Raw genomic sequence first — 11857 nt, forward strand, 5'->3', positions numbered from 1 at the left:
ATAAATGATAATGCCGTAAATGACTTGTTTTGATGTAATAGGATATGGGCTAAACGTGTATTATAGGGTTACCATATTTTGGAAATCTAAAATGAGGACACTTTTTCAAAATTTTCAGACTGTAAAAATGTAAAATTTTTCCCACTTCTTGATCAGTTGACTAAATTAAAAAGGTCAACTTTCCGGCTCAAAAACCTCGAATTACAATTTTTCTTAAACCTCTTCCATTGGTTTTGACTAAAAAAAAAGGGTCAGCTTTCCGACTGAGCGTTACTTCAGTGCTGATTTACTGTATCTAACTCAGTCGAATTTTGCCCTATATTCAACCATAATTCTCAGAGAAGAGGACAAAATCTCAAAAACTAGGACATTTGGCGGTCATCCGAGGACGTATGGTAACCCTAGTGTAATAGCAGGCCAGGGTACCGTAGGCCAATACTATCGAATGAGTCACATTCGATACTAGTACCCTAGAAATTGGCATAAAAACATAGCACTTACGATATACAAATAAGGTGATATTTATAAGTATTTTTACTTCATGCGTTGCTCCTTGCTACTACACTTTACAAGACTTCCAAAAGCTTATGATCTCACGATCCCTATTAACTGGTTCCTGCATAATCCTTACAGAACTATAGTAAACTCGAAGCATGTCTGGCACCGATCTCTAGCCAATTCCTGCCAACTGCCGTCAGACAAGCGAAGACGAGAGAGTTTGCAGGGAGCAAACGTTATCTGTAAGACGAAGCTGCTAATCGTAATGCGGCAATCACTCGAGTCGGTATTCGGCCCTTCCCTACCACCTAGCAGTCTGTTTTGAGAATCATGATTTGAGCTTTGGCGCCGTTTCGCAAAGTTCAGCAACGGCAATGGATTGAGTATTTTCAAATACGATTTAGTGTACTTTCTCCATGACTATTTGTATACTAAAAATGAGATATATGTATGTCATTGCTACAGACCAAGGAGGGTTCACCGCAATGTAACGATTTTTGATCTTCGTATGCTCTTTGCGCTACAATGTAAGTTTCAAAATCACATCTAGCAGGAATGGTGAGTCGAAATCAGAGTTGTGCTGGAATTTGACTTGAAAGAGTCCGGCGCTATAGTCAGAATCGCTATTATCAATCGTAGGGAGTGGTGACTCGCCTCGCTATTTACCAAGCACGTCCAAGCTCTTGTTGGATAGAGATACTTGAGCAATGAACATATCTTGTATGCGGAATGTGAAGTTGAAGTCGCAATTTGCCAGTCAATGGACGATCGTGGGTTACTTATTTCAAAGGCTATACTCAGTCGTCTCGACACCTTCCTTCGCATCTTTTAATTGTATCGCAATCTTGTGGTGTTTTTGAAAGGATAAAATTAATAATAAACATGATGATGATGATGTGTGAATATGAGATATGTAGGCAATTGATTTGATGGACAAAAACTGCCAAATATGGAAATATGTAGGCATACTCATATTCCATACTTGGATATTTACTCATGTCATACCCCATGCTATGCCCTGTGAGTCGGTTGGGACGAGATTTGCGAAAAAATAATGAGTTTAATATAGACTAAAGCTGACATGACATGTATCTTGGTGAATCATGTTCAAGTTTAATTAGAATTGCAATTTTATTGAAAATTTCATTCTAATCAAAACACCACAAGAACAAACATCCAAGGTCTGTTTGAATTCTATAATATTTCACCAAGGCTTAGCAGTAATCCATTGTTTATAGCTCTGTACCTGTCTGCTGGCTACGGCTGCCCATCTCATCGAAAGAGATATGGAGGGTTCTTTAAAAACGAACATAATTTCGGCATTCAAGATGTACGGTTTATCGCTTCGAATTGACGCAAGGAACTATCTCGTCGACAAGTTGCAGTCTGTAAACGTGGTAGAAAGGGAAGGTCAAATTGAGAGAATACTCGATGAAGTTAACAAACTAACATTGGCTACCCCTTTCATCGATGTTGACATCATACAAAATGCAATTAATGAGAGCTGCAAAACTGAAGCTGACGTTAATAGCAATGGTCAGAAATTGTCCGTGATCGGTGCTTTTGAAATGCCAAAATTTTTGTACGATACGGAAAAGAGAAGGTTCCTCAACCATTCTGGGCCATTGAAGGTACTCGCCAATGCCAGTGAAAAGGCCGAGTTATTCCGTGAGCGTTATAAGTTATTGCATCAGCGCACTGTAAGGCATAAACTCTTCTCTCCTGCAACGCCAGGACCGCATGGTGAAGACGATATGAAATTTCACCTTCGGACCGTCGAATACTTGCTCGGTTGCTCGTCAAAAGTGAAAGATATCATTGTATTCGGGATGATATCGCAACTCAAAGTTCGGAGATATTTTCTCGAAGATCTCACCGGCGCTGTTGAACTGGATATGTCGAAAGCCAAATTTCACTCTGGATTGTTCACCGAAAACTGTTTTGTGTTGGCAGAGGGCTGGTATGACGACAATATATTTCACATAACAGCAATCGGCTTTCCTCCGTTAGAAACGGCAGCCACCACAAGAGCATATTATGGCAAAACTAATTTATTTGGAGGGAGTTGCAATCTTTCTGCGAGTGCTTTGTCGAATGCCAGGGAATTTGAGATGCGCAACGATGATGCGATGATAGTCTTATTATCGGATGTATGGCTTGATCAAGAACGAGTTCTCGCAAAACTAGAAGCATTGTTCAGTGGCTTCAAAGATTCCCCGCCAATTTGCTTTATATTTTGTGGAAGCTTCATATCTGACACGCATAGCGCAAACCGTGTTAAAGTACTGAACGATTCATTGAACAACTTGATGAGAGTTATCCTGAAGTTTCCAGATCTGAGCTCACAATCAAAGTTCATATTTGTTCCGAGTATGGAGGACAGTGGTCCCGCAAAAATCTTGCCGAGACCCGCAATACCAGAAATGATGACCGAAAAGTTTGTTCAAGAGATTCCAAATGCCATTTTTACATCCAATCCATGTCGCGTGCAGTATTGCTCGCAAGATATTGTGATATTTTGTGAAAACGTGTTTCATAAGATGATTCGAAATTGCTTGCAGTGTCCATCTGATGATCTCCCGTCTCATTTTGTCAAAACCATATTTGCGCAGGGCCATCTTTGTCCTTTACCTAACGAAATTGTCCCAGTGTATTGGCAATATGATCACGCGTTGTGGCTTTATCCCCTGCCCGATTTGGTCGTAATCGCAGATAGCCACGCGCCATCTTTCCAACAGAGCGACGCTATCGGTTGCACAGTCACTAACCCGGGATCTTTTTCCAACGGAGGATTTTCATTCAAGGTTTATTACCCCTCATCGAAAGTAGTTGAAGATAGCATTATTGGTGATTGATATTGTGCGGTATAGTTCGCTAATTTATTTTATGTGAATTTGTTTATTGTGAATTGGACACCAATCATATTTTTCTGTATATTTTCCAGGTCAACGGAATCACTATGACACTGCTGCCACCTAATCTTTTAACATATATGTCGGAAGAGGGTTATGATAAATATAAAAAGATACGCCACTTGTTTGACGAAGACAGTAAATGCGATCCAGAGAACGACCCCTTCCGGTCAGCATACAAGGCTCGTGAATTACTGCAAGAAATTTCAAATAAAGTTCATGTAGAACGTGAATGCGACGGCGCTCATGTCGGATTGAGAGTGCTTGAAGGTTCCTTGTGTTATCAACTTGGATTGAATTACATATTCTGTGAAGAACGACCGTGCGGCGAGGAATATTTGCAGAAATCTGTGACCCTACTGAAGGACGATCTCGACACTGGTAATAGCAAGGATGCAGTTTCAATAGTCATGGCTGCTCAAACGGAACTTGGCATACTCTGGGCAAGCCGTTATCAAGGCGCAGAACAAGCTTTATCGATCTTGGAAAAAGTGGAATCTTCTTACCACGAATACAAACGCAAGAGCGATCACGCACCGTTGACAATCGACGAATTGCTCAGCCCGCCAGAGGAACGATTGACTGACGCCGAGCGCAGGGAAAAGTTCGAAAATATATACACGCACGCGCTTTTTTATTTGGCGCAAGTCCATAAGAACTTAGGGAATAATGATCTGGCCGCGACACATTGCCAGAGAACGCTACGACGGCAACTAAAGATTGGAAATTACGACAGGAAAGAATGGGCCGTGAATGCCGCCGGTCTGTCGCAGTATTTCATCACCAGAAACATGTTCGCCCAAGCTAAGCATTGCCTGTGCTGCGCCAATGTTGTGATCGAAGAATGTGAGACCACTGCGTCAGATATGGAAACCGCCGTGTTTCAACGCAAAGCAGACATTGCTCGGTGTTGGGTGAAATACTTCCTCGCATTGCTGGAATATTCCAAAGAGAAACTGTACGACGATGTCTTGGAACTGGATCGGGACAGGCAAACCAACGCTCAAATCGCCCAAGACGAAGAGGACGAGATTAAAAATCCCTATCGCATGCCAATGGAGCTGGGTGTCGAGGAAGAAAACACACGTCACCAGCCGATCGTCACATTTGAGGAGGCGAGACAAGTTTTTCTTCGATGTAAAACATACGTAGACTTTGCTCTCAAGTTTTTCGTTATGGACGGATATGTGACCGATAACATTGAGCTCGCGCAGGACATGAGCGCTTTGTACAAGCATCTTTTATTTTTCGAGATCGCGAAAGATAGAAAGTGTAAAATGCACAAGCGCCGGGCGGATCTCATCACCGGCGTACTGGAGGAAATCAATCCGCAGTTTTATCTTCTGGTCTGCAGGCAGTTGCAATTCGAGCTCGGAGAGATCTACAGTGACATGGTTGATTTGAAAGTAGAAATTGCGAATGAGACAAACCGTCCGGCTGGGCCGCACGCCGTGAAAAAAATCAACAGTCTCTGCCTCTCCTCCATTAAATACTTTCGTGAATTTTTAGACACGTTGAAAAACCCGAACGGAGAATTTCCCGGAACGTTGGATGGCGATGTGGAACGCCCGGCTGTCGTAGCAAACTTCTACCTGGCACGTTTGCATTCTAAAGTACTCGCTTCGGAGCAGCAGGAAACACTGGATTGGAAAAGACGCAGTCTGCAGTTTTATCAATGGATCGTCGATTACGTTCAACGCAATCCAAAATGCACGCCGTCAGTACAAAAGGAATTTGAAATTTGTCAAGAAATGGTTGTGCTCTTGCCCAAATCACTGGACAGGCAACTTTGATGGCTGATGAGCATTGTATCAGTATGTTTTAATTTTTAAATTGGTCAACGTCACTGTAGCTTCAGCGTTAGTCACCTTTATCGTCTCATGCAGTATTATTAGTTATTACCATCTCGGTAACCGTGTCACTGTAGTTTGTTATAATGTTGAAAAATGGTATCAATGAGAAACTGTTCTGCAGCGTTTGCTTATTGTCATGAATCTGTGAAACTAATAATTATGTTGCATTATTAGCTCAATACGTGATACGACACATGAGACACTATGAACAGATTGGATGTCGAATTGATCAACAGCTCATCCTACTGGTATTCCTTGTAGCAATACTTGGCTTTTTTGTGAAGACGCTGTTATTACAGCAGAGCAGGGTATGAGCTGGAATGAACCTACAAAACCTGCTATAACCTTGACAGGAACCACAATCTCTCGAGCGGATGCATTTAGACCAGTGGTTCCCAACCTTTTTTGACTCACCGCCTCCTTATCAGGATCGACACAATTTTTCACCCCCACACCCCATATTTACGGATTCGATAAAGAGGACGTATCAACAGGAGATTTGTTCACCTGACTCTGATCGCTGTTGAATTGACTAAAAAAGGACATTTTTTGTGAGACGGTGCTCGGCAGGGTTGTAATGACTCGAGTCATGACTCGACTCGAGTCACGTTTTTTTTTGTGACTCGACTCGAGTCAATATTTGGATTGACTCGACTTGTACTCGAGTCATTACGCATGACTCGACCCCAGTCAATGACTCGGCTTATTTTATATGACTTGAAGATGAATAAATTTGCGAATCGTAATGGCTAGTTCAATACATCTGACGAATTCTGCCGACATCGCTATTTGTCACCACTGCTTTCGTTGCACTCGTCTGATATCAAATATGCCGCCGCAAAAACGACAGACAATGGTACCATAGTGTCCTATATGGTGTCGACACAGCCAAATCTCACGCCTCAGAAATTGATTCACGTCACAATTTCGATTTGGCTACAGGCAATTTGAAGGCCATTTTTGACCGGCTTGACGAGCATTAAATTTGGTAAAACGGGTATCAATCGAAAGCTGACTCTGCACTGCTTACGAAAATATAAATGTTATTCCGCTCGTGGCCCTGGAACCCCCACAATCGGCCTCGCATTTTTCATTGTTATGGAGATAGGCATTGAGACGCAACAATGCTGCCAGGCACTTTTGCTCTTGAACTATACTCTCTCGTTTCGCCAGACAGCATTGTTGCGTCCCAATGCCAATCAGGGTCATACCAACCCTGCTCTCACTCAATAACCATGCGACTAGGTATTTTTAGTGAGAAATTTTTTCATATAATATAATTACATACTAGTAGTAAGCCGACTATTTTTTCATATCCAAAATATTCTACTCGAATAACTTCATTTCTTCTAGTTGGAATTTGCTATGAATCATATTTTTACACAATGTAACAATATCATGAGATAGCCGGTAAAATTCGAAAATCTCTATTTGTAATTAATCTAAAATTTTCTTTCATAGCATTGCTTTTTACTGGTTGGAATTGAGCCAAATTTGATTTTTTTAGGCAATCTAACAATTTTAAGAAGTAGCCGGAAGAAGTAGTCAAAACTCTGATAGGGACAAAATGAGCATGTTTGGCAAGCTAGGAATTCGATATCACCCAAGCAGGATTGAAAACATGAGCTGAACATGACTTCAATACTGTGACTTGGACTCGACTCGAGTCATAACACTATGACTCGGACTTGACCCTTTAAACGGTGACTTGGACTCGGACTCGAGTCGGTGATGAATTGAAAATGACTCGACTTGACTCGAGTCAAAACCACAAAAGTAAGATTGACTCGGAACCATGTGACTTGGTTACAACCCTGGTGCTCGGAGAACCTGTTTCCTCGACTACTTCCCGCTGTGTCAACTTCCGAGTCATATGCAGAATAAGTGTTCATGTGCGTTTTTTGGCCGTGTTAATTAAACATATCCCACTGGAAGTGCTAACATTTTGCCCCTGTCGCCTCCCAATAGCCACCCTTGGTATTTTCGCCCCCTCGTTTTTCAAAATCGCCCACATTGGAACCACTGATTTAAACTAACTGCGCGATCTCTCCTGACTATGAAATGTGAAGAGATGTCATTGATTATAAATCCTGTTACCACAAAAATGATTTGTTTGATCAAATGCCTCTACACCACATGTCGAGGTTAGGTCTGTAGCGAGATATGACATGTCATATTAACAAATGGTGTACATCAGAAGCAATTGAATTGTAGAATTTTCAAGATAATGTTATTGGCGATGTTTGTAATCATTGTTAAAGCAGTTATTGCACTAGCGATCGTGTGAATCACACATTCCTAATATTCTTGACGTCATGCAGTTGTACGTCTGTTGATATTAAAGTAGTATTGGACTCGTCATTCAAACCGCCTATTGATTGGATGTATGGTCTCAGTCGGGACCTATTCCAACTGAAAGACTTAGAAGTAGTTATTAAGAGATTTCAGAGTACTGTAATTGTTCCACGCAGATGTAAGCAAAACATTCATTATTAAGAGGAATGACACTAGTTTTGCAGGTTGCAGGTGAACTCTTTTATAGAAACCAACATAGGTAAATTTGGCAGGAATTGTAACCTTGAAAACATGGTAAACCACGACCGCCACACAGGGTTGTAATGACTCGAGTCACGATTTTCTGGTGACTCAGTCCGCAACCAAGACCAACATTTATTTCATTGTAATTTCGAAGAATATAGTAAAGTAACCATGCTATTGTGATTTCGTCTATTGGCACTGGTACTTGAAAATGCGACAGAAACCGTTGAAGTCAGGGAAATTAGCATATTATAAATGCGAATCATTCGATATCGCCAAACTGAGTTATAAAAAGTGCGTTCAACAAGACTTCTACTGGAAATTGAGCAGTCAACGCAATGACTTGGACTCGAGTCATAATACCATAACCCGAACCCACAGGCGCCGAGTTACGGGGTGGCGCAGCCACCCCATGACGCATTTATGGGGTGGCGGCCACCCCATACAATAAGATTAAAAGCCCGCTGTGTGCGATATCAAATCAGCCCGTGGTAGCGCGTAAATGCCAACTATTTACCATTAACCGGTACGCGCGCGAATGATTGAATACGCAGCTTCGTTGGCGACGACGAACTAGTGCTTATAACGCCCCAATAAATTGTGATCCGTGATTAGTAATCAGACGATCGAAGCAACCTCGCTTACGACGTCGATTTCGACACCCTTGCGCTGAGAAACACCATCTTCTTCTCTCTCGACAGACGGCGAATTCAACCGCTCCTTCTCTTAAATTGTATTTGCGCCCATATTTGTTTACAAAATAATTCATGAGTTAGTTCCGTGATAGTCTCTTTAATTGTAGGCTTGGAGCGCGAAATAGGACAGTGTGTTTGTCTATACGGCCGTCAACCAAACTTTACGCTGATTGGTTGAGAGACAGTGGCCATGGATACGGCGCAGCAACGGAGGACGCTGTATTTACCTAAGCCTAGTTGTACTACGATGTATTCCTATAGCCGTGTAGACTGCATAAAAACGACAAGATTACAGTTAAATGTTTATTTCTTCATCAATAATAAAATTAGGAAAGGATATTAAATATTTAGTAACGTATACTGAAATATAATATGCCGAAATACTGCTGTGTTTATAAATGCAGTGCCACCAATGGCGAAGAACTGGGGAAGAACAGATTTGTCCATTCATTTCCTTCCAACGCAAAGGTCAGGAAGGCTTGGGAATGCAGAGTAAGAAGGCAGGATTTCAAGCCTACTTCCACAAGCTTCATTTGCTCCTCATCGCCGACCTCACTGCAGTTGCAGTGACTTGAAAAGCCCAGAAATCACAGTGAGCCGAGCTACAAGTCGGTAGCTAAAGACCTGATGAATCGCGCGCCGATGCATGAGAGAGTGGAAAGAATTTCAAAGACAAGAATAAATGCATTGATCAGTTTAAATACTGCCATGTCGTGGAACACAAAGCCTTAAACAGGTTAAAAGCACCACCTTTGTGTACAATAATAATAATAATAATAATTTGCTCCTACCACTTTTGCAAGGGAGATTTTACTGCTAGTGCATTATAGATACACCAATACATAGTCAAGTCTAAAGAGAGGTGCGATTCCCAGTCGAATTCTTCGTGGTGAAGCAGAAGATAATATGCGCATTGCAAAGAGGTGGACCCTGAACTCCATGCCGTGTCAACTGTCTTCCTCCAATGTTGTGGATGCTGCACATGCAAATCTTACATTGTCATCTGGTGATACTGATCTAGAATCGCCATCGTGTAGCCTTGAAATGCAATCTTCAAATCCATCACCTGAATCTTAGGGTTAGAAGCCAACGAAGTCAGTCATATGCAGATTAGCTACCTAAGCCCACATGACATCAGAACAGAGAGGATGTGCAGAATGGGGTAAATACTTAGGGCTCTTCGACTCACAAGTAGCAATTTTGGTAGGGTTTTGGACTGCTTTGAGGGGAACAAGACAGCAGGTACTCCATATGCAACATCTCTTTTCAAATCACTTCAAGGACAGTACAGTATGAACAGGTATTCAGTATTGTGTGGGTTATTGCACGAAGAAAGGGCCATTCAAGACTACTAAGCATCACTAATGTGAATGTAGCAAAGATTGGTCTTGCTCTTTTTCCATATGGATATCTGGGTGCTTCACATGATAGAGTGATTCTAGCTGAGCAGACCTCATCTGCACTGGTGTGCTTGAGGTATTGTAACAGCACATGCGATGAGTTCATTTGAACTTGGGCAGTAATCACAGAAAAAGAGTTTTTATTTGACTGCTGCTAGACAAGTATAAATCACTCTTATTGGCATCAAATTCAGGCCCAACAATCGGGCTAAGGCAATCGATATCATAATAATCTGACATATCCAATGTAGACTACTTAGACGTAGCCTACATATCTCTATCAGCTGAAGGATATTGCGCGAAAATTGGTAGGGCCCTAATACATTCTGTGGACCCAGTTCTACCCTTACAAGTCAAGGAAATGCTGGTGTGTGCTCGCTTGTACCGAAGCGCATAGAAAAAGTATCAACAGCGCAGCGTTTCTCTGTGGCGCGGTTGCACATTGCTATTGCCGCGACGTCAGCTGATCCCACTCTCGCCGCTCGGCCGCATCCTTGCTCTTGAGCTAGTCTCTCGTTGCGCCAGACAGCATTGTTGCGTCACATTGCCAATCTACTCGACAATGAATAATTTGGGGCTGATTGTGGGGGTTCCAGGGCCATGAGTGGAATAAAATTTATATTTTCGCAAGCAGTACAGCGTCAGCTTTCGATTGATACCCGATTCATCAAATTTAATGCTCGGCAAGCCGGTCAAAAATCACCGTCAAATTGCCTGTAGCCAAATGGAAACTGTGACGTGATACAATTTCATTGAACCGTGCGATTTGCTTGTGTCGACACCATATAGGACACTATGGTGAAACACATCGCGCGCTGTGTGAAACACAATCTCCTATCGCGATTTGACGACCATATATACGTCCGCCTTCTACAAATTAAAGGGCATTAATTATTTGCACCGACGAGGGCCGCAAGCCGCGTTTAATATATTCTGTGAACCATGCTTTGCGAACGTAGATCGGAAAATGCAGCGATGCAGTCAAAATCCTTGTTTCAATCAGCAACCAATTGTCGCGATGCGAGCTACTCAATACTAAGTAAAAACCCATTGTGTTGGCGGTAAGGGATAATTACTGATTGGCAGCGCGCGTTTGTACCGTAATCATAATTCTTGTCTGTCTTTCGTGTTCCAGAATTGTCGCGCTGCGTTGCTGCTCAGTCCAGTGACGAATGCCGAGCGCGCGACGATCAATTAACTAAATTCGCAATCATCTCAGCCGGAGATCGCGTCGCGTTGCATTGTGCGATGGGATATGCGTGCACAGACGAATTTCGCTAATTGGGCGCGGCCCCGCGTAACACTGATTTATAATACGTCTTGTTGAATTGCAACGGAATATTAGCGTCAGAATGGTCATTTCGAAAGGATGGGGTTTTGAGTTTCAAAAGGGGGGGGGTTACACCACCCTGGCTACACGCCTGCCGCCACCCCATGCACAAATAAAAGTCGGCGCCTATGCCCGAACCTATGCTCGCTGGCTTGGACACCAGTCATAATACCATGACTCGGACTCGAACCTCTGCTCGCTGACTTGAACTCGGTGGTGAAATGAAAATGACTACAGTCAAGACTATAAAAGTCGGATGACTTGTGACTTAGTTGCAACCCTGCCGCCACACCAGCTCTTAACAACCAACTTATAGTTCCTGCTTCGGAACAAACCCCTTTATTCTGTCTTTCTTTCAATATTGAACAAGACTGGTCACATCTGCCAAAGCCCGGGACTCACATGCTGTTCTACTGGTTCATTTATCCGGTCAATAGGCCGACAACTGAGGCAATTGTCGTCACATGTGCACCGTTGAGCTTTCAGATCCTGCACTAAAGCAGGATCGTTGCGCAGGTCACTGCTGCATTTACGCAACTTACGTAGAACTCAGGATTACGATTACAGCATGTCACGCGGTGTAAAGCGATACAGGTAATGGCAGACACCTTACAGTTCGGACATTGTAAAA

General features: G+C 42.6%; 2 protein-coding genes across 3 annotated transcripts; both read left to right on the forward strand.

Annotated features, from left to right (window-relative positions):
- Positions 1 to 492: 492 nt before the first annotated feature.
- On the forward strand, positions 493 to 3442 carry LOC145433919 (DNA polymerase epsilon subunit 2-like). Of its 2 annotated transcripts, none has more exons than XM_080311174.1 (2): positions 493 to 1056; positions 1737 to 3442. In XM_080311174.1, the coding sequence occupies exons 1-2, from the start codon at positions 1054 to 1056 to the stop codon at positions 3351 to 3353; spliced, it is 1620 nt and encodes a 539-aa protein (XP_080167300.1). In that variant the 5' UTR covers positions 493 to 1053; the 3' UTR covers positions 3354 to 3442. The 2 variants fall into 2 exon arrangements, with proteins under 2 accessions (XP_080167300.1, XP_080167301.1); XM_080311175.1 differs by having other exon boundaries at positions 494 to 1025.
- Positions 3443 to 3457: 15 nt separating this feature from the next.
- LOC145433918 (KIF-binding protein-like) lies at positions 3458 to 7630 on the forward strand. Its single transcript, XM_080311173.1, has one exon. The coding sequence runs from the start codon at positions 3458 to 3460 to the stop codon at positions 5201 to 5203; it is 1746 nt and encodes a 581-aa protein (XP_080167299.1). The 3' UTR covers positions 5204 to 7630.
- The last annotated feature ends 4227 nt before the right edge of the window (positions 7631 to 11857 follow it).

This window comes from Botryllus schlosseri, chromosome 2 (assembly GCF_051294905.1).
Source record: "Botryllus schlosseri isolate E-star chromosome 2, Bs_hap1, whole genome shotgun sequence".
NCBI lineage: Eukaryota > Metazoa > Chordata > Ascidiacea > Stolidobranchia > Styelidae > Botryllus > Botryllus schlosseri.